Raw genomic sequence first — 23,813 nt, 5'->3', positions numbered from 1 at the left:
CAGAGTACATCATGCAAAATGCTGGGCTGGATGACTCATAAGCTGTAATCAAGACTGCCGACAGATATCAATAACCTCAGATATGCAGATGATACCACCCTAATGACAGAAAGTGAAGATGGAACTAAAGCCTCTTGATGAGGGTGAAAGAGGAGAGTGAAAAAGTTGCTTGGAACCCAACATTCAAAAAACGAAGATCATGGCACTGGATTTCATCAAGTCATGGCAAATAGAAGGGGAAAAAGTGGAAGCAGTGACAAATTTTATTTTCTTGGGCTCCAAGGTCACTGCGGACGATGACTACAGCCATGAAATTAAAACTCTTGCTCCTTAGAAGAAAAGCTATGACAAACCTAGACAGCATATTAAGAAGCAGAGACACCACTTTTCCAGCAAAGGTCCATATAGCCAAGGCTATGGTTTTTCCAGCAGTCATGTACAGATGTCAGAGTTGGACCATAAAGAAGGCTGAGCAACAAAGAACTGATGCTTTCAAACTGTGGTGCTAGAGAAGACTCTTGAGAGTCCCTTGGACAGCAAGGAGATCAAACCAGTCAATCCTAAAGGAAATCAACTCTGAATATGCATTAGAAGGACTGATGCTAAAGTTGAAGTTTCAATACTTTGGCCACCTGATGAGAAGAGCCGACTCACTGGAAAAGACCCTGATGCTGGAAAAGATGGAGGGCAGGAAGAGAAGGAGGGGACAGGATGAGATGGCTGGATGGCATCACTGATTCAATGGACATGAGTCTGAGCAAACTCTGGGAGATAGTAAAGGATGGGGAAGCCTGGCATGCCACAGGCCATGGGGATGCAGAGTCGGGACACAACTTAAGAGACTGAACAACAACAATGAAGAACTGATGAATAGTGAATGAATGGAGAGCAGGCTAACAATTAATCCTCAGGAATTTAAAACAGTTTTTAATCATATTACAAACAAAACCAGTGTTGAGATTTCTCAACTATCCAGTTGATAGCTGAGAAGGTGATACAGAGCCCAGAAGAATACCATCACCTGTAAGTTATTTACAAAACCTAACCCATAGAAAGCTTAACCTTGCAGAATATAATCACTAGTAAAAGAATCTAAAATACCTGATGTGTACTTGAGCAAAATCAAAGGTCAGGATTGGAGGAGGTCTACAAAGATCAGAGCTCCATTACTTCCAACAAAGAAAGGTAAAAATGATAGTACAGCTATTTAGTAACACTTTTGAGTACTTAGGTTAGACAAGGAACTCTTCACAGAATCTTGCACATGCTGGCTTGTTTAATTTTCATGACTGTATTATTAATGCTCAGCTTCCCCGATAGCTCAGATGATAAAGAATCCGCCTGCAATGCAGAAGACCTGGGTTCGATCCCTGGATCAGGAAGATTCCCAGGAGAAGGAAATTGAAACCCACTCCAGTACTGCTGTCTGGAAATTCTCATGGACAGAGGAGCCTGGTGAGCAACAGTCCATAGGGTCGAAAAAGAGTCAGACATGACTTAGTAACTAAACAACAATAACAACATTATTAATTTTACTATTACATCCATTTTTACAGATGAGAGAATTAAGACAGAAGGTGTAACTTCTCATGCTTCCCTGTCTTCTTCCCTGTGCTTCTCTCGAAGGCAAAATCTGCTCACAAGGCAGTCTGCTCCAGAGTCCCTACTCCTACTAATGACACTATTGTGCCTTGCCAAAAATAACAGCTACCATTTATTTAGTACTTATCACGTGCTAGTACTCTACCCACAATCACCTATGCAGTCCTCTTGATAACCCTCTGAGGTCAATATATAATTATCTGTATCTTACAAACAAAGAAACTGAGGCACAGAAAGTGACTTGCCTAAGGTTGCACATCCGGTAAAATCACAGTGACTTGCCTTGGGTCTCAGAGCAAGTGAGGATTTAATCCAGGAGTCTGGCTCCAGAGTTCACTCCCAAACACTATTCTCTCTTGCTTCTCAATGGTTCTCGGCTTTGCCATCAGAGATGAACACATCTCAACTTCAAGTCTGATGAATGCATTGCCAAGTGTCCCAGCATCTCCTTGGGCTTCCTCTGCCCTGGAACCTCATTTCCACTCCCTTGACTGTCTCATATGCACCCTTCATTGGTATTTCCTCTCCACCAGGATTCTCCTCACTGATGTAATCAGATGTAACTTCCACTTTAAATAAATTTGAGAAACAGAATGAATTCTTGAATCAAATTGTGAATCCCATCTCAGACTCCAGTGTAACAAAACTGTACAGTAATGCCTACTAGGAAATCATGGCAGAAAATCATCCAGCAGAAAGAAAATGGGAAAGAAGGTTATAGAAATTTTAAATAAGAAAGTACTACAAAGAAATATTTCCTGCAGGAACTAGAAGCAAGAATGTGGGTTTAGACGAGAAAAAGGACAAACCAACTGGCTAAAGGCGACAGGGAAAAATACAAAGGAAAGCAAAGGAAAACTAAACAGCTCTAAAGATAACTTGCCAAGTTCTAGTGCTAGACACAGTCAAAACTCAGCATGCTGCAAAGATGATCATCATCTTAAATGCCTGCCCATCAAAGAGTTTTCAGCTCCACGGAGATTTAAGTTTTTTCAAAGACTAGGCCGCAATCTATGTCATTTTTAATGGAAGTAAATGAATAAAGAAAAACCTGCCTTACAGCAATTTTAGCAAACATATCTAATCCAGAGAGCAAAGAGCAACAATCCTCTCTCTTTAGAGCTTCAAGACTCAGCCTTTGGGAACATTTCCGTGTATGATGAGTGCAGATTTGCCTTCCAGGAGAACATGGAAATGAGGGAGACAGATGTGGGCTTGCTTGTTGCAGAGATAACAACCCTTCCAAATTCTAACTTCCCAGAATGTACTCAGTGACCTCTGACCACACCACAAACTCTAAAAAATGATTTTCCTCTTATCTCCACTATTAACGTGTCCAAGTATAACTTTAGCAGAAGTAAGAAACATGTTCTGTTTAATTTTCATTCTGAATAAAATTCAGGGAAAAGATGGGGCTTCCCTGGTGGCTCAGTGGTAAAGAATCTGCTTGTCTAGGCAGGAGACACGGGTTCAGTCCCTCATCCGGGAAGATTCCACATGCCATGGAGCAACTAAGCCTGCATGCCACAACCATGAAGCCTGTGCTCCAGAACCCGGGTGCCGCAACTACTGAGCCCACGCGCTGCAACCACAGAAGACTGCATGTGCTAGAGCTTATCCTCTGCAGCAGGAGAAGCCACACGATGAAAAGCCTGCACTGCAACTGGAGAGCAGCCCCTGCTCACTGTGACGAAAGACAAGCTTGAGCAGCAACAAAGACCCAGCACAGCCAAAAATAATAAATAAACACACTTACATTAAAAAGAGTTAGGCAAAAGAAAAGCTAATCTAAAGCTACACTAGACTGAAGACTAAGAATGTGTTTTCTATTAACAGAGAACTACCAGAGCTGTTGAGAGTTTCGTACAGTTAGATAAACTGGCCCGTCAGACAGTTCCCAGTGCATTTGTGTCTTAAGAGAAGTATCTGCCACATGCTTAACTCATCAGTATCAATAAAGATGCCATATGTAATTACTTAACACAATCTTCATGCTTTAGTGCCCTTCCTCACATAAGCAGTGGCAACTATATAATTAAAACACAGACCTTTCAGGGTGGTGAATCCCGTTCAAATATAACCCTTTCAAGGTCTGCAAAGTTGTTACTGATAGCCATGACTAATGACAGCATTTGCAGAAATGCATGTAGAATATCTAACAGCAGACTAATTCTAACACTCTTACCTTTAAAGTTTTATAGTAAATGGCCCTGTTGATTTCCAGTGGAAATAAATTTTGCTCTTCTCCTGAGCAAGCCCAATTCACATAGCGCAGCCAGTTCCCCTTCTCTGGATCGGTGGCATCAATGCACATCCATCCCAAATTTGGGTAGTAGACCTTCGATGGGGGAAAAGGACAGCTGTTAAAATAGGGTATCTTTTAAATGTTTTCATTTTCAACTTCTAAGACAATTCCTGTTCATTATATGGAAGTACTCCATAAAGGATTTCACATCAACAGAATAAGCAGCATAAAAAAGGAAAATAAAAATGAAAACTGAGGTCCAAAATGACACAATCCTCATTAGTTATTTTTTCTATTTGGGTGTAATTTTCTCCTCCTAAACTTTATGTGCTATATAATAAGTGTGCTTGATGGTCTCCAAATCCTTCACAAACATGAACACAAAGCCTAACGATAGCTCTCCTTCCCATATAACAGAGGACGTGTGAGCCTGCAGCAGTGATCCCCAGTACCCGAATGCCCTGAGCATCCTGGGCTGTTCAGCCATTTGAGAGTGGCGGTCCAGTCCTGCTGGGGTCCACAGCTCAGCAGGTGCCTCTGCTACAGTGCTGACAGAAACTTCAGTAAGGAAGCATGCAGTGTGAACCTCCATGTGGGTGACGGTGTGATGCTTCTTCTGCAGACTCTGTTGACTTTAAACACTTCTCTACCCAGAGAATCTGTATTCTGGGAAATATCAGTCTCCTTCTGAAACAAGACCAAAATCCCGACCTGTCTTTGAGGAGACAGATCAACTCCACACTTGCAAGACAGAAGCCCTCCCTGACCATCCACTCTCCATCAACTCCTCCTCCTAGAGGCCTCTGGCTCTCATTCCTTCATTTAAAAAGAGTCTATTGAGCAGCTGTTTCTTACTTTGTAGATACACACATATATACATACATCTATGTTCTACTTGCCCAAATTTAGACTGTAAAACACTTGATTAGGTACTGAAATAGAATCAATTGGTAACAGTCTGTCGGAAACAAAGCAAAAGAAATGAGTCTTCTACTTTTTCCCTTGCAAGAAAGGAGAGAATCTTGATGCTTCCATTTCTTTCCTACAGTCAAGACCATCACCGCTCAAGTCTTCTTTTCACGTTAAACACTGTTTGTTTACTGCAGGTTTCTTTCCTTCAGGAACAAAGCCCCCACCCTTGGCTCCTCTGGGCATGCCTGTGTCTCCCAGTCCAGGACTGCCAGGGAGGCGCCCAACATACTGGCCATGAACAACACTCTCTTCCTGCTAGGGGTTAGATGTCTGGCATAATGCTGCAGGCTTTCCATACTATCTCATTTAACCTTATGCATCAGTTTCATTATTACCCCTTTTTGCCACATGTGGCAATTAAGGATCAAAGATTATATAACTTTCCCAAAGTCACTCACTTAGTGAGTACTAAAGATGACCTTAATCCCAGCTCTGCTTGACCTCTATTTATCAGTGCCTTCCTTGACCATCCCAGCTAAAACTATGAAGCCTTCTCTTCCCATCAGCACCCCCAGTTATCTAGTCATCTCCTGATTTTTCTTCATGGTACTTATGCTCTTATTTTCCTACTTAGTAACTGTTTCCCCACACCAGAGTATTAGCTCCATGAGAAGACATCTGATTCACTGTAGTGAATCAAATAAGACATTTCATTCACTGTAGTACCTCTAAGACCTTGCCCAGTGCCTGGCAGAGTAGGCTCTCAACAAATAACTATGAAATTAATGAAATGATATTATCATATACAAATGTGTAACTGTCATCATTTAATGAGCACCTATTATGTGACAGGGATCATGCTAGAAAGTGCTTTGCAGTTACTTTATTTACTCCCCACAAAGTGTCAAGGAGAGTATTTTCACTATCCTGTAAGTACCCACAGTGAGTTTATTCAGCAGCTGGTTGTTTACTATAACACCTCTCTGCACCACCTAAAAAGAGGCTATACAGGTCACATTTGACTCCTTTTCAAACTCACTATCACACTCACTCTCAGCTCGCATACAGACAAGCAGGCACACACACGCTCTTCACCCTTGAAAACAAAGAGAAAGTGCAGGCCCACATGGTATGTGTAGAAGAGACAGAATCACAATACAAAACTTAAACTTTACACACCAAAGTAATTTAAGGTGCTTTACTTTAAAATGCTTATGAGAAAACTTTTGCCAAGTTTGCCAGTATGATAAAATAACAAAAATGGGAATATTTAGTTGGTCTTTTAAGAGTGTCAGTCCATACTGGTTACTTTTTAATAACTTAGGGATGAAAAGTCTTGTTTTGATTTATCATAGGAGACAGCAGAGTTCCCACACACTCCCACACACATAATGACACAGCTACAAACACTGCAGAGATGGTGCTGGAAAATCCCACACAGTTAAAGGCAGTTGGAAAGAAGTAACAAGAGTCTACTTACCACCTGGAGGATAACAATAAGACTGTGCTGGAATTTCCTGGCTGGCAGGTCAATAATGACCCTTGCAAAGAGCAAGGTGTTCCACTTGAGTAAGGTTTTTATAGAGCTCATTTTGTTACAAAGGAGACTAAGGAATCTACTAAGTCATACTTAAACTAAAATGCTCAATTTTAGTATACTAACGCATATATATGGAATTTTAAAAGATGGTAACGATAACCCTATATGCAAAACAGAAAAAGAGATACAGATGTACAGAACAGACTTTTAGACTCTGTGGGAGAAGGCGAGGGTGGGATGTTCGGAGAGAACAGCACTGAAACAAGTATACTATCAAAGATGAAACACATCACCAGCCCAGGTTGGATGCATGAGACGGGTGCTCAGGGCTGGTGCACTGGGAAGACCCAGAGGGATGGGGAACACACGTAAATCCATGGCTGACTCATGTCAATGTATGGCAAAAACCACTACAATATTGTAAAGTAATTAGCCTCCAACGAATAAAAATAAATGGAAAATAAATAAATTAATTAAATGCTCAATTTTATAGAAAAGATGAACACTTCAGTTTTTTTAAATGTGCAACTAGTAATTCACAAAGAAATACACATGGCCAAAATCTCAAGGAAGAAAAGTACATTTACCTAATAATCAAAAATAAGTTAATTTTTTAAACTCGCAAAATGGTTAAAAATTGTTTTTTAAGGAAGAAAAAAAACACACAGAATTAGAAAGCAGACATTCTCCCAAAATGCTGATCAGAGAATAAATTGGTATCTTTTTTTTGGATCAAACTAAGCAATACTGACTAAAGAACTTTAAAATGCACACACTTTAATCAGCATATACACTTGTAGGAATTTATTCTCATGAGATATTGGGCAATCACACCAAGATGTATATACAAAGATGTCCACAGCAGTGTGGTTTACCATAGACTCATTGTGAAATGGAGAACACCACAGATTAGCTTAGTACGGTAATACTGGAATATAGTGGAATACTAAACAGAACTCAAAAAATACTGTTGTATGAATGACTAACTGACTCATGTGAAACTTTTACTTTCTGTAATCTTTGTATTTCTTAAGAATTTTCTCAGTAATAAACAAACATTATCTCTATAATTAGGAGAAAACGATGACCAGAAGATGTAGAAATATAAATAATCAGTAGAAAAGACAGTCATAATACACTGATGACTGAATAAAGCCATTTATAGAAAGTATATTTTAAACATATGAATATATGAAGAGGAAAATGATCTGAAATCTAAATGCATGAATATGTTAATAATGGTTTCCTCAGAAAAATGTGATTCTTCATAATTTTCATTTTCTCTCTTCTGCTTATCTGAATTTTCTACCTTCCCTCCACTTATTTAGTGTAATCTCTAAGTAAAAAGGGAAGAGGGTGAGGAGAGCAAGCTAGGAAGGCAGCCAAGCTCTGCTGAATGCTAAGCTCAGACTCCCATCCTCTTCTCATCACTGTCACCTTCATCATCACACACACATCTTTAAAAAAATATGTAGCCTTCTCATTTACACTGAGTCTCACCTGTAATTGGAACTGGGATGAAAATGTGTTTTCATGCAATTTCTACCTTAGTTCGAATTCCAACTGGTTTCCAACCAGACTTAACTTCAGTGACTGATACACAGAACCTATCTCTAAAATGTGACAGAATTACGCTCAATATATGTGCAAGTTACGAGACTGCACATGTACCACCACACCATGAAGTCAGGGTGGGGAAAGACAGGGAGAATGAGACTCCTGTCCTTTCAGGTAGAGACAGTGCAAAGACAGGTCAAACTCACACCCCAGCTCTAACTCAACAATGTTACATAACAAATCTATTTCCACATCCTTATAAGGACCAAGAAATACTCAGCTGACTTGATCCTAAAGAGAGATACTTCCAAATAATCAATAGTTTTTCCTCTGTAAACAGTCTCTGTTTACAAAGCAAGGGTACCTGATTATGTACTATTATAATTTTTACAAGTTGACTTTCAAATAGACATACTCTACTTGGAGAGAAAGAAAAGCAAGCACTTCTACACCAAGCATTATTAACCTTTACAAGAACCCTGTGAAATATTAGTAAGCCCCTTTTATAAACGGGGACACTAGGGAAAGATGGTCGGTAATTTTACTAGAACAGTGAAGTCACTAAAAGTCAGAAGTGAAGAAGTGAAGTGAAAGTCACTCAGTCGTGTCCAACTCTGCAATCCCATGGACTATACAGTCCATGGAATTCTCCAGGCCAGAATACTGGAGTGGGTAGTCCATCCCTTCTCCAGAGAGGTTCCCAACCCAGGAATCAAACAGAGGTCTCCTGCACTGCAGGTGGATTCTCTACCAACTGAACTATGAAGGAAAGTCAAAGTCAGGATTCAAACCTGGTTCTCTCATCTGCCTGCATTTCTGTTTCTTTTCTCTTTCCAATTTCCTCCTCCCATCCTTAACCTTCCCTAGGTCATCAAGGCCTAACCTCCTTTCTGTCCCTACCACTCAACAGACTAGCTATTAACTGTCAAACAGAATGTAATTCTCACATCACTCAAATCCCATTCAACTGAATCCAATCATTTCAAAAGCCATAAAATAATGTAAATTCATATTTGAGTACAAGCATGTTCAGTCACTCAAAGTGGGTTGACATTTACTATCATTCCAACACAGGGATCGAACCCATGTGTCCTGCATTGCAGGCAGATTCTTTACCACTGAGCCATTTAAAAATTTCATATAACCCTAGAAATCGTACGCAAAATGTTGTGTGTTTATATACATTTGTATATATGCTGGGGAGATTTTCAAAGGGGGCCACAAAATGCCAAAGACTAAGAATCTCTAGGTAGACTCTGCTAGTGGGAAGATCACTGAACAGGCAACCATGAAACCTGGGCATCCTGACTTGGGGTCTCAGACCCCAAGCAGGCCACCTGCTCTCAGATCTGTCATCTGTGTAAAGATTTAGGGTGTTTCTAGTATTCTCTATTCCACAAACAAAAATCCCCACAGGGTACTGTCATTCATCTATATAATACCACAAGTATCACATGCCAAGCTCAGTGCTCCAGAACTGAGGACAGTGCCTGTCACATGGTAAGCTTAACAAAGAGGGGTTAAATAAGTAAATAAACTCTCAATTTTCTCCTTGCACCATAACAAGCTGTCAATCTAGTTACAAGTTCACTTATTCAGAAAGATGGCTTAATTCTCTGTACTTCAACATCCCCACCCTCCTCCTGAAGGTACTAAGAGAAGACTAAGACTGGTGCAGCAGTTTATATGACAAACAACTCCATGGCTAGCCCACTTTTAAGTAACAAGTTCAAAATCTTTGCACTTCTATTAACCACACTGCTTCACAGTTAACCTAAGACCCCAGACATCACCACGTTCACTCCTTCTCTCTTACACACACAGACAAGGGCTCAGCAGACTTTATGCAAAGGGCCAGGAAGTATTTTCAGTTTTACAAGTCATATGGTCTCAGTCACAACTGCTCATCTTGGCCACTGCAGGGCAAAAGCAGCCACAGACAACATGTAAACAAATGAACATTGCTGTGTTCCAATAAAACTTTATTAATGAACTGAAGTTTGAATTTCATATACTTTTCATGTATCACAAAACACTTGATCTTTGTTTAAACCACTTGAAAATGTAAAAACCATTCTCAGCTCTTGGACTGCAAAAAACAGGTGGCAGGCTGGATATCCCCCATGAACAAGGTCTTTTCTTAGGACATTCTGTGTGGTTTAGAAGTTGGAAAGAAGCAGTAAGAGCTGAGTGGTACTTTCTGACAAAACGTTCTACAGAATCAACTGGTTGACTTCTCTACTCTCTTTTATAGTTTTGCTCCATTTTTAAATTAGAAATACTCTGAAATTAGAAGAACTAAGATAGCAAAAATTATGAAATGTGCTTGTTAGTATCTGATCCTAACAGTGCTGAATGATAAAAAGTATGCTTTCACTTCTGAAAAAGTTCAATATTTAAAGTCTCCTCATTATACAGAAATAATTTCTCTATCAATTTTAATTGAAATGCAATTCTATTTCTTCTCTCTACCCTCTGGACTCAAAATTTGTTGCCTGAATAGTAACATACAAATCAAAGCAGTGGACTATCAGTTTTCATTGATAAGAAAGGGGGGGGAGGACTATCAAAAAATATCAATAATACTGGTTTTAAAAAGCTAGGAAGGAATATTCACCCCTGGTAGCTATGTAAATTAGTACAATCCCTTTGGAGGTCTGTTAGGAAAATTTACCGAAACTTAAAATGTACATAACTTTTGACTCAACAATTATACTTCTAGGAATTCATCTTAAAAAGATAACCAGACAAGTGAGCAAATATGTATATATAATTAGTTTCATACTTGGAAGAATTTGGGTTTCTCTTTTAATATTATTGAAGTAGAGATGACTGACAGTGCTGTGTTCATTTCTGCTGATACAGCAAAGTGATTCAATTATATACATATGTATATTCTTTTTCATTATACTGAATACAGTGCCCTCTCCCATACAGTAGTACCTTGTTCTCTGATCTTATACTAGCATCTGCTAACCCCAAACTCCCAATCCTTCTCTCCCAAAGAATTATTAATATCATGAAAAGATTAAAACTACTTAAATGTCCACTAGTTTAACAGTGGAAGGATACAATGGAATTCTAGGTAGCTATAAGAAATAATGATGTGGACAAGCATTTGACGTGGGATGTACATTTGACATGTACACATCTACAACATATTAAGATTAAAAAAGCATGTTACAAAACTGCATGTTACAAAACTATACAGTTTAATCTCAACTGTGTGTGAAATGTCTAGATATGGTGTTTGTATAGGTGCCTGTGTGAGAGAGACAGAAGAAAAACAGAGGCAAAGAAGCAGAGTTAAAAGAATGCACACCATGATGTTGACAGGTGATTTTTACTTTCTCATTTATAATCTTCTGTTTATATTATTTCACAATGACCATGTATTACTTTCATAATTTAAAAAAGACTTATTAGAAGGTAAAACACCATGAGTGGCCCCTAATGTAAACCATGGGCTCTAGGCAATAATGGTGTGTTCACTGTAACAAATGCCCCATTCTGGTGGAAATGAAGCCAGTGAGGGAAGCTGTGTGTGCATGTCTCATGGAGGTGGGGGGGGAGAAGGACATATAGAAACTCCACTTTCTGTCCAATTTTCCTGTTAACCTAAAGTGCTCTAAAAACTAAAGGCTATTTTTAAAAAGACATATTAAAACATGTAAACAGTTCAAAAGTTCTGTTCATTAGAAACAATCTGAGCCCCATAGAAGTGAATGTGAAAGGCTTTAGAATACTGCACATTGCTCAGAGTGTGTGTGTGTCTGTGTGTGTGTGTGTCTGTGTGTGTGTGTGTGTCTGTGTGTGTGTCTGTGTGTGTGTGTCTGTGTGTGTGTGTATGTGTGTGGCGCTGGGAGGGTACATGAAGTCCAGTGTTTGGCCTGCCAGCAGTTCCCCACCAGGAACTGACCACAAAGTACTCTCTTCTTTCCAGAACCTGACTGTTCCATGCATTCACCCTGAGGATACTCTCCTGTTATTTCTGATATAATAGCATGCTTTCAGTGGAAACTTAGAGGACTGAAGGCTGCATAAGATAATCAAGGGCTCAAGAAAAGCAATTTAATACTTTCTCATAGATTAGCTTTAAAATGGAGTTCTAGTGGAGGCAAAAGACCAGGCTGCTAAAAGATAAACTGGTCTTAAGGGGCTTTAATGGAAGAACAAATGCCAAATGAAATTTTAATGATAAGCAGTATCTGTGACATTAAGAGGAGGCATTCTGATACAAGTCAGAGGATAACACCACAGTTAGAATAAGTTAATGGGAAAATACTATATTTTACCTGGATTTTTATTTTCTTTATAATAAATACATACATTATAATTTTTGCTTCCTATACTTTGCCAAATACATACTTCCACATGTGTATGTCAAATATATCTATTTTAACATGGCAAAAAGGTTTAGAGGTTTCTATGTGGAATATAGACCTCAGAGTTGAAACCATCTGAATGACATCCAGATTTTTTTTTTAATTGCAGGGAAGAAAACCCAGCCTTGACAAGAACTAAATCTTTAAACCTGACTAACAAGAACTGGCCGGAGAAGGCAATGGCATCCCACTCCAGTACTCTTGCCTGGAAAATCCCATGGACAGAGGAGCCTGGTGGGCTGCCGTCTATGGGGTCGCACAGAGTCGGACACGACTGAGGTGACTTAGCAGCAGTAGCAACAAGAACTGACAGTGTTATAAGGATTCCCAACTATGGCAGAACATAAGGAGAAGTATCTTAAATTAACAATGGGATGTTAACAGGAAAAACTGAATCTCTAATATCTAATATATCATGGCTCCAAATTATACTTTTTAAACAAGCTACTATAAATTCATACTTTAAGAATTTCAAGGCAAATGAAACCTAATTTACAAAAGGCACTATTAGTAATTTATATAAAATGCCCAACAATATCAAATTGTTATGTTGAGTAAAGCAGGTACCACAAACTTAGGTTTAATATTAATGACATTTGTTCAACCTTAGATACACACAGAACTAGAGTACGTGTTTTCTGGTTCCTCACCAGGATTAATGCTAACCTGACAGAGCATGTTTGTTGGTTTCCCTTGTGAAACTTCTAAAATTAAAAATACAATTTATTTTGGAACATAACTTTGTGGTTAAGACATTTTTTAAGCATTTGGTCATTATCTCGAATAATTAAATTTTTTTTTTGGTTGGGCATTTTTTCCACAAATACAGCACTCTCTTAACTCAGAAGTTGTGAAATAACAAAATAATTACTCCCAAGGTAAATCATCATTTCCTAAGTCCCCTTGCATTAAATATCACTATATTTATTATAAGGGATTCAGAGAAACTCTCAAAATTACTGAGAAAAACTGTTAGAATTCTCAAGGCAAGAAACACTGTTCACAGCACTGAGAAAAACAGCAACATACCACAGACAGACAAACGCCACAGAACTTCTTGACGGAAACTGTCTCCAGACATTTCCCAGGCGAATTTTATTTTTAGGCTTTTATATGTTTACATGTGAAACAGATGTGATTTCCACCTAAGTCAATCTGACAGGAATGCTTTTCCTCACCACCAAAAAACTCTGGCTTTAAAGGAAGTCATGCCACTGAGTTCTATAAGAACCTGAGGAGTTTCATGGGGGCTCCTGACCTGATTTAAATTTAACAGAAATGCTTAATTCATAGCCAACTCTTTAGGAAACAATAATAAAATATTTTATCTTCACAGCTTTCTTCATGAGATTATTTTTTATTCTCCCCATTTTTAAATGGAGGGTTTTAAATGGAGGGCCCAAAGGTTAAGGACCCTACCCAGGTCACAAAGGCAGGATTTGAACCCTGGCTCAGTCGGTAAAAGCAGCCAGCTGCAATGCAGGAGACTGACTACAATACAGCCAAGCTAGGTTCGATCCATCCAGGTTCAACCCCTGAATGGGGAAAATAACCCTGGAGAAGCAAACGGCAACGCATTCCAGTTTCTTGCCTGGGAAATCTCATGGACAGAGGAGCCTGGTAGGTCCATGGGGTCGCAAGAGCCGGACACAGTTTAGTGACTACACCACCACCACCAAACCAATGAAACATTTCTAACTGCCTCACTGTCAGGCAGCAGGACACATGGAGATTGTGGTTCTGCTCTGACAACACTCTCAGCACGTGGGCCCATGAGGGGAGCTACTCCCTCTCGTCTAGACAGCTTCCCTGCATAAGAAGTGTGTGAACACTCCCCATCTTCCAGGATCATTGAGAGAATGTGAAACGAACAGAATGAAAGCCTTTCTAAAAAGTCAAAGCACTATACAAACATGGCCTCTCAGGTGGCTCAGTAGTAAAGAATCGCCTGCCAATGCCAGAGACGCACGTTCGATCCCTGGGTCAGCGAGACTCCCTGGAGAAGAAAATGCCAATCCACTCCAGTATTCTTACCTGGGAAATCCATGGACAGAGAAGCCTGGTGGGCTATAGTCCATGAGGTAGCAAAAGAGCTGGACACTACTTAGGGACTAAACAACAACAACTATATAAATACACAGTGTGCTAAGTATGTCCAACTCTGAATGTTCCAGCAACACACAGATTACCTCCTAAATGACAGAAAAGATCCTAACTGTGCTTTATTGATATTAGTGGCCACCTTGGTGTGTCTTTTACTGGCGTTCATCTGCAAGCCTATGAAGTGGCAGACCAAACTTTTGGCTGCAAAGCAAAGCAAAGCAACCTGAACGAGGCAAATAAAACTCCAATTTGACATTTATTGTTAAGGACAGCAAAGCACTTTCAAACTACAAATGTAAACAGCAATATGTATCCGAGGAAACACATTTTCTATTAAAAATATTCTTTATTTTAAAGAACATGTTAAGTTGATTGATTAATTTCAGAAGGTCAAATCCTGAGAAGATAGAATGAAATGTTTAAAAATGTACTGAACTCGGATAAGCAAAGGACAAGGATCATTTCTTACCTCCCACATGTATACATTATTCTTAACCTGAGATCTTTTTTTCTTGTCACCGACAAATGGCCCAAACTTTTTGCCTTTTAAAATTGGTTTAGTGGCCCAGACACCTAGAAAATAAAACCAGTAGTTTCACAATGCATTGTGGTTATTTTAAAGACTAAAGCACCAAAAGCAATTCAGTTTCACAAAATACTGAAAAGACTAGTCACCCTAAAAGCAAGACAATGTTAACTTAACTGAGATCACAGAAAATCAAATTAAATCAAATATTCAAAGGGGATTTTTATTTTTCTTCTTAACAGTCTTCTGTATTTTCTTAATAGCCTGTAAAGAATCTATATTGTTTTGTAAGTTGAAAGATTATTTTATGGGTTTTTTTAATCTTTACATATAAAATTACCCAGATGGCATAATCATGAACACTTGGAGAAGAGATAATCACAACAATTAAGAGAAAACAATATCAAATGCAGTAAAAATGCAAAGTTCCTCTTTCTCCTTTTCTACAGATTTCAAATTGTCAAAAAAAAAAAAACAAAACCCTTAAAGGGTTAGAAACAGTGTCCTGTAGTAAATATTTTTGAAGTTTGTTTGCTCTCTGCTCTGTTTTCTGAAAGCTTAAACAACTCACTCTTCAGAGTTTAAAACCAAGATGTATGCTTCTTTGTGGTATTCTTAGGGGTATTTCTATATTCTTCACAGTGACCATAAGGCAAACAAGATGCAGAAGCAGTGGGTAAAACAGCAGGAGACACCCTAGTCAGTGGACCCAGTGCCAGGGTGTCTCTTACTGACAACACTGCTTTGAACACGCTTCCCTTACCTTCTGGGCTCAATTTCCTCATGTATAGATGAAGGCTGTGGTCTCAGCCAGTGGCTCAGCTATGATGAACTAATTCCACCACCTCTAAGTCTGCTATGAATCCCATTTGATATCCCAGCTAATAACTAATTAGTGAAGAGAGAAAATCAACCACTTTCATGAACAAATTACTCACTGAATAATTTTCAACGAGAATTAGGAAAAGCATTTATTAAAAGTTTATTCACACACATATGAAGAAAGCTGAGCGCCGAGAAATTGATGCTTTTGAACTATGGTGTTGGAGAAGACTTTTGAGAGTCCCTTGGACTGCAAGGAGATCCAACCAGTCCATCCTGAAAGAGATCAGTCCTGGGTGTTCATTGGAAGGACTGATGCTGAAGCTGAAACTCCAATACTTTGGCCACCTCATGCGAAGAGTCGATTCATTGGAAAAGACCCTGATGCTGGGAGGGATTGGGGGCAGGAGGAGAAGGGGACGACAGAAGATGAGATGGCATCACCGACTCGACAGGCATGAGTTTGAGTAAACTCAGCGAGCTGGTGATGGACAGGGAGGCCTGGCGTGTTGCGATTCATGGGGTCGCAAAGAGTCGGACACGACTGAGCAACTGAACTGAACTGAACTGATACACCAGAATATCAGAACATCTTTAAAAAAAGGAAACAGGACATAAACATGATTTCTTCTAAGACTGTACTCTTAACTTTTATAACTTATTTCCTTAGCCTTCTGTCTAAAGATTAGAACACAAAAACAAGACTCAATACAAAAAAGCTTGGCTATATTCAATAAGAAGTTCTAGCAAGAAGCATTGGGACACCCTCATTATTCACTCAAATACCCACTGAGGTCCATGAAGAGCGTCAGTTACTGGAGGCATGAAGATAAATAAGAAATGAAGGCACTCACGATCAATCCAAGTGATGGATATGAAAACAAATACAAAACAATGAAATAAATATAATACCATCATCACACTCAAATCACACTGAAATCAGAGGCAGAAGCAATACGTTCTGTGGGAAGAAGAGCCCTTGGGGAGACTCGGAGGAAGGGGCTGCTCAGGCTGAGTCGCAAAGGAGGGTGGGTGGGTGTGAGGGTGTTCCTGTCCACCCTGGATTCTTAACTGGAAAACAAACTCTTCAAAACAAGTCAGAGTATAGATGTGTTGCTTTTGAAGTGAGCTCCCCACCTCAGAAGCCCCCAGAGGAAGCCTGGCCACAGCCCGCTCTCCCTGCCCTCTCCTCCCCTGACCCCAGCACTCACCAATCCGAGTTTTGTCAACAGCAGATGGGAATAGCCTCACTTCCTCCGGAAGTCCTCGAAGCACATGTTCAGGTACCTCGGCCAGGGTCTCCACGGCTGCCACAGGCTCAGCTGCGTTCTGCAAGTTAAGAAACAGAAGGATAATAGCAGAAAGAAGAAAACTCAGTTCTCTTTTGACTTATTTTTTTTCTGGTCCAATAAACAAATATGCAAAAATGTAAGTGAAACCTAAAGCTGGCAAGCCAGACTAAAACGATGATGTCAAGCATTTCAGGAGGTGCTTTTTTGCTTGCCTGTGAATCTCCAAAGGAAACCACTGTAACCTTCAAGCATGTCTGTGTTCATCTAGTCTGCTCCAGCCACCTGTGACCATTTAAAAAATATGTAAACCTTCGGCACCATACTGTTTTAACCTCCCACAGAATCTGGTAGCAAATTACATCTTAAGCTTACTTTTAAATCAAAGACTACCATCAGCATCTTAGGATGTTAAAAAAAAAAAATTAACACTCCCTATTTAAGTGAACACTTTCGGCACATGCTGTAAAGGCCATGCCAGCCAGCTGGACCCCCGTCCCATCCATGCTTTCATTCCTCCAGCAACAAGGGCGTGACAATTTCCAGCAAGAACGCTACAATTTATTTTGGGTCCTCCACGGAAGTGTGACCTTTCCAGCAAACAGTACTATACCACCATACACCAAGTAACTAAACAGAAACACCCCACAAAATCACACAGTCTCAGAGAAATAGAGAATTTGGAAATTACTAAGTATATGTGAAAATTCATTGTAAATACTAAATAAGATTTCTATTAGATATGTATCTAAGGGAATAGAAAAGAAATGGAAATCTAAGGGAATAGAAAGGGGAGAACCAAGTCAACTCATAGATCATGACTGTTATTCTAAAAAAAACTTCGAAATCAAAGGAAAATCAGGTGGCTATTAATTAGCACCACATAGACCCTAAAGAACTGATGTGCAGATCACGACCCTGCTAAGAATGATAGGTTTTGTAGTCTGAATGTTCTTTATTTCACTTGGCAAAGGGAAATATTTCTGAAGGACTTTCAAAGTAACCAACATAGGCAAACAGCAAACTGTAAGTTTAAGTCACTCAGTCATGTACAACTCCTTGCAACTCCATGGACTGTTGCCCGCCAGGCTCCTCTGTCCACGGGACTCTCCAGGTAAGAACACTGCAGCGGGTTGCCATTCCCTTCGCCAGAGGATCTCCCAACGCGGGGGCCACACCTGGGTCTCCCGCATCACAGGCAGGTTCTTTCCTGTCTGTCTGTGCCACCAGGGAAGCAGCAAGCTCCAAGATAAAATGACTAATTTTCCCCAATGAAGATCTTGTAGTTTTAAGAATGCATTGTGCCAAAAAGAGAGTATCATTCAAATTTCTGTACTCCTAGCATTTCAACTTAAAAAAAATATCAACAGGCTGCTTGGAAAGAAACAGATCCCAGAACAACAAGGCAAGTCATTGTGAAGGTCTACTCTGCTATTCTGAGTTGGAATGTGCAAAAGCGGGCACGTAAGGCCTGGGGACCACTCTCTGGGCAGGGCAGATGTGACGGTGCGTGCGCTGCAGCAGCACACACACTTCCATCCTGCTTGATTAAGCCTTGGTCCTGACAGTATCACCAAGCTCAAGTTCAACACCTTCCTAAACATGGGAATATCAAAATTGCCCCAGAAAATGATCTCATGGTAGTTTTTAGTAGCTAAAGTGTGAATAAATTTAGCACACAAATTTCTCACTTCTAAATACAGTGCTTTCATTTAAAAAAAATTTTAATATATAAACCGGAATTTCGGAAATGTGACCACATTTTTCAAGAGGGAAAAGGTATTACATTGGTAACTGATATCCAGGCTACATAATAATTATTTTTAACGTGGATAAATTAAACAATATTAACAAGCCATAGCTACAGTCATTAGCACACAGCCAGTTAGTATGGTACGTGGGAATTTCCTTCCCCTTTTTCAGAGTGAACCCTAGAAAAGATTTTAAAGGCTGTGACACCATCTAACCTTCCCAGGAACTTTGAAAAGACAGTGTGTCAGCTAACTCAAACTGATAATTCCAGGCACTATTACGATACTACTAATGATTTAATGTGTACTGGAACTTCCTTGGGCCTCAGTGCAAGGCACTGTGCTAACCATCTTGTGAGCAAGGCAGAGTTTACCCCAAACAGCCTAACAGGAAGGCCCTGTTAGTGTCTCCTCCCAGCTCCCTGCCCCACCACCACACACACAGAAGAGGAAATTGAGGCTTAGGGAAGTGGTCCAAGCTGCCCAAGGATAGGAACTGAGTCTCTGTCTGTCTATCCCCAGAGCCCAAGCCCGTAACCACTATGATGTTTACGGTTAAAATTCTGCTGGATCGGCTTTGAGGTCCTAATGTAAAACACGGTGACTCTGGTTGATAGCACTGTATTACAGAACTGAAATTGCTAAGACAGTAGAACTTAAATGCTCCCTCCTCCTCCCAAAAAGAAAGAAAAAGAGAAATATGCAAGCTGATGGGTGTGTTAATTAACTGGACAGTAGGAATCCTTTCACAATGTGTAAGTCTACCGAACCACCACAACGTACACACAGCTTAAATATCTTACAATTTTGTCAATTATACCTCAGTAAGGCAAAGATTTCAAAAGGAAAAGATTCCGCTGGAATACAGTCTGACAACTTCTGCCTTAAAATCTCCAAATTTCCATAGAAATGTCAATAGGAGATGGTAACCTAAGGCAGGAATGGTCATCCCCACAGGAAATTTGTAACTTGAGTCTAAGTTGGAGACCATCTAAGTTTGAGACACCTGGGAATATAAAGGACTTCAGCAGAAGTACCACAGGAAAAAAGAAACAAGAAAAATTCCCATATACATACTTACTTGCCTTCAACAAATCCATGGTTTTTAATTTGGGCTCCTTTAGTTAGAAGAGGAAAGCTTTTTTCCCGTTTATTTTAGTATCCTTCACAAACTACAACAGGGCTCAACTAAAACCCGAGGACCTCATTCCAGACACTGGCCAGCACCAGGGCCTTCCTCTCACCTCTCCGGCTGTCGGAACCTCCACTGTGGTGCCTACTGCTGGAAACTGTAGGGAACATTTTTTAGGAAGTAGAAGGAGGTAGGATGGCTTGCCTAAACAGAACCATCCTCTCTCCTCCTTATTGTTCCTTCATAGCTCTCACCACAATTTTAAATAATTGCTTGTATAATTATGTTTACTGTACCTCCCCCATCAGACTGCAGGGAAGACAGATGGTGTCCACCTTACTCCATGCTCCATTCCCAATACTCAGCAGCAGACCTGAAACGTTTGTCACTTAAATACTTGAATGAATAAGTGATTCTTGCAAGCTAACTTAAACTTTTTAGAAAAAAGAAGGCTAGGAAAGCACAGCTGAGTCAACTATCTGAAAGCATTTTCTCTATGCATGCCTGAATTTGAGATAGGTATTCTGGGTCAATGAAAGGATCCTTTTTTAGAAAACGTGGCAAGCTCTCAATTTCAAGCAACCACTTGACAAGTAAACTTTTAGAACAAAAGCATATTTAAAAGAAAATTTCACTTCCCAACATATCCATAATTGGAAACTGGGATTATATATATATATATACACACACACATACATATAATATATATTAGATGTAATACCATACTCAAAACAGGGTCACCTTGGTTTGTACACTAAAGAATCACAGTCCTGGGACGACTACTCAGGTTGATTTTGTCTAAAAGAAACTGGGGCATCTCAATTTATTACAAGATTTCTGAGTCCGTTCTGTGGGCCAGGTAATGTTTTAAGCATCACATAGGCCTCAATACTGTGTCACTCTAGTGAAGAAGATGGACAAAATTAAACAAAGACCTACAGTGCTTAGTAGCTACTGATGCTCTGGAGAGAAATCAAGCACGAGAAGAGGACACAGTGAAGGGAAAAAGGGTGTATTTCAGACAGAGTGCTCATGGGAGACCTCTCGAGAAGCAAGAAGGAAATCGGGTGACAACATGTGGGAAAAACAGGCCAGGAGAGGACCTTGCTGAGATAGGAATGAGTGTGGTAAGTTCAGGGAACAGACAGGCAAAGAGACCTACGCGTCCAGAGCAGGGCAGGGGACAGCAGAACGGCCAAGGCTGTGGCGGGGGAGGGAAGCAGGGTAATGCCACTGGAGAGACAGGAACCCCACAGAATGAGAGGGGCAGCAACCAGGTTGCACACTCCTCCTTCCAGAGGGGCCACCAGCCTCCCAGGACCCCATCTCTGCTGTCCCAGGATCAAGTCCAGTTCAGTTCAGTCACTCAGTCATGTCCAGCTCTTTGCAACCCCATGGACTGCAGCACACCAGGCCTCCCTGTCCATCACCAACTCCCGGAGTTTACTCAAATGGCAACCCACTCCAGTGTTCTTGCCTGGAGAATCCCAGGGACGGAGGAGCCTGGTGGGCTTCCGTCCATGGGGTCGCACAGAGTCAGACACGGCTGAAGCAACTTAGCATCAGCAGCAGCAGCAGTATGTCCATTGAGTCGGTGATGCCATCCAACCATCTCATCCTCTGTCGTCCCCTTCTCTTCCCGCCTTCAATCTTTGCCAGCATCAGGGTCTTTTCAAATAAGTCAGTTTTTCGCATCAGGTGGCCAAAGTATTGGAGTTTCAGCTTCAGCATCAGTCCTTCCAATGAATATTCAGGACTGATTTCCTTTAAGATGGACTGGTTGGATCTCCTTGCAGTCCAAGGGACTCTCAAGAGTCTTCTCCAACACCACAGCTGAAAAGCATCAATTCTTCAGCGCTCAGCTTTCTTTATAGTCCAACTCACATCCATACACGACTACTGGAAAAACCACAGCTGTGATTAGACAGACCTTTGCTGGCAAAGTAATGTCTTTGCTTTTTAATATGCTGTCTAGGTTGGGCACAGCTTCGTCTTTTAATTTCATGGCTGCAGTCACCATCTGCAGTGATTTTGGAGCCCAGAAAAATAAAGTCTGTCACTGTTTCCCCATCTATTTGCCATGAAGTGATGGGACATGATGCCATGATCTTAGTTTTCTGAAGGTTGAGTTTTAAGCCAACATTTTCTCTCTCCTCTTTCACTTTCATCAAGAGGCTCTTCAGTTCTTCTTCACTTTCTGCCATAAGGGTGGTGTCATCTGCATATCCGAGGTTATTGATATTTCTCCCACCAATCTTGATTCCAATTTGTGCTTCATCCAGTCCAGCATTGCTCATGATGTGCTCTGCATAAAAGTTAAATGAGCAAGGTGACAATATATAGCCTTGACGTACTCCTTTCCCGATTTGTAACCAGTCTGTTGTTTCATGACAGGTTCTAACTGTTGCTTCTTCACCTGCATACAGATTTCTCAGGAGGCAGGTAAGATGGTCTGGTATTCCCACCTCTGGAAGAATTTTCCAGTTTGCTGTGATCCACATAGTCAAAGGCTTTGGCATAGTCAATAAAGCAGAAGTAGATGTTTTTCTGGAACTCTCTTGCTTTTTCAATGATCCAACAGATGTTGGCAATTTGATCTCTGGTTCCTCTGCCTTTTCTTTTTTTTTTTTTTTTGATTGTTGATTTTATCTTTATTTATTTTTTTAATATAAATTTATTTATTTTAATTGAAGGCTAATTACTTTACAATATTGTAGTGGTTTTGCCATACATTGACATGAATCAGCCACGGGTGTACACGTGTTCACCATCCTGAACCCCTCTCCCCATCCCATCCCTCTGGGTCATCCCAGTGCACCAGCCCCGAGCACCCTGTTTCATGCATCAAACCTGGACTGGCGATCTGTTTCATATATGATAATATACATGTTTCAATGCCATTCTCCCAAATCATCCCACCCTCGCCTTCTCCCACAGAGTCCAAAAGACTGTTCTATATATCTGTGTCTCTTTTGCTGTCTCACATATAGGGTTATTGTTACCATCTTTCTAAATTCCATATATATGCATTAGTATACTATATTGGTGTTTTTCTTTCTGGCTTACTTCACTCTGTATAATAGGCTCCAGTTTCATCCACCTCATTAGAACTGATTCAAATGTATTCTTTTTAATGGCTGAGTAATAGTCCATGGTGTTTATGTACCACAGCTTCCTTATCCATTCATCTGCTGATGGGCATCTAGGTTGCTTCCATGTCCTGGCTATTATAAACAGTGCTGCGATGAACATTGGGGTGCACATTGTCTCTTTCAGATCTGGTTTCCTCAGTGTGTATTCCCAGTAGTGGGATTGCTGGGTCATATGGCAGTTCTATTTCCAGTTTTTTAAGGAATCTCCACACTGTTCTCCATAGTGGCTGTATTAGTTTGCATTGCCACCAACAGTGTAAGAGGGTTCTCTTTTCTCCACACCCTCTCCAGCATTTATTGCTTGTAGACTTTTGGATACCAGTCATTCTGACTGGTGTGAAATGGTACCTCATTGTGGTTTTGATTTGCATTTCTCTGATAATGAGTGACGTTGAGCATCTTTTCATGTGTTTGTTATCCATCTATATGTCTTCTTTGGAGAAATGTCTGTTTAGTTCTTTGGCCCATTTTTTGATTGGGTCGTTTATTTTTCTGGAATTGAGCTACAGGAGTTGCTTGTATATTCTTGAGATTAATTCTTTGTCCGTTGCTTCGTTTGCTATTATTTTCTCCCATTCTGAAGGCTGTCTTTTCACCTTGCTTATAGTTTCCTTTGTTGTGCAAAAGCTTTTAAGTTTAATTAGGTCCCATTTGTTTATTTTCCTCTGCCTTTTCTAAATCCAGCTTGAACATCTGGAAGTTCACAGTTCACGTACTTTTGAAGCCTGGCTTGGAGAATTGAACATTACTTTGCTAGTATGTGAGATGAGCACAACTGTGTGATAGTTTGAGTATTC

At 40.2% G+C, this 23,813-nt stretch overlaps 1 protein-coding gene across 9 annotated transcripts in view; it reads right to left on the bottom strand.

Annotated features, from left to right (window-relative positions):
* The window catches only part of PRDM2 (PR/SET domain 2), a 132,388-nt gene that overhangs the window by 80,751 nt on the left and 27,824 nt on the right, over positions 1 to 23,813 (bottom strand). For 8 of the 9 annotated variants that reach the window (XR_006272749.1, XM_043486308.1, XM_043486312.1 and 5 more), the window contains 3 exons: positions 16,904 to 17,021; positions 14,814 to 14,917; positions 3,788 to 3,940 (listed from right to left, as the gene is read on the bottom strand). Coding sequence is in view for 8 of the 9 variants with exons in the window: in XM_043486312.1 (XP_043342247.1) it covers positions 3,788 to 3,940; positions 14,814 to 14,917; positions 16,904 to 17,021 (375 nt within the window). In the remaining variant the exon portion in view is untranslated. The remainder of the gene's footprint in view (positions 1 to 3,787; positions 3,941 to 14,813; positions 14,918 to 16,903; positions 17,022 to 23,813) is intronic. The other variant, XM_043486310.1, reaches the window with a different exon arrangement.

This window comes from Cervus canadensis, chromosome 13, assembly GCF_019320065.1.
Source record: "Cervus canadensis isolate Bull #8, Minnesota chromosome 13, ASM1932006v1, whole genome shotgun sequence".
Classification (NCBI taxonomy): Eukaryota; Metazoa; Chordata; class Mammalia; order Artiodactyla; family Cervidae; genus Cervus; species Cervus canadensis.
Note: the sequence above shows the minus strand (reverse complement) of the source record. Positions and strands in the feature narration are given on the sequence as shown.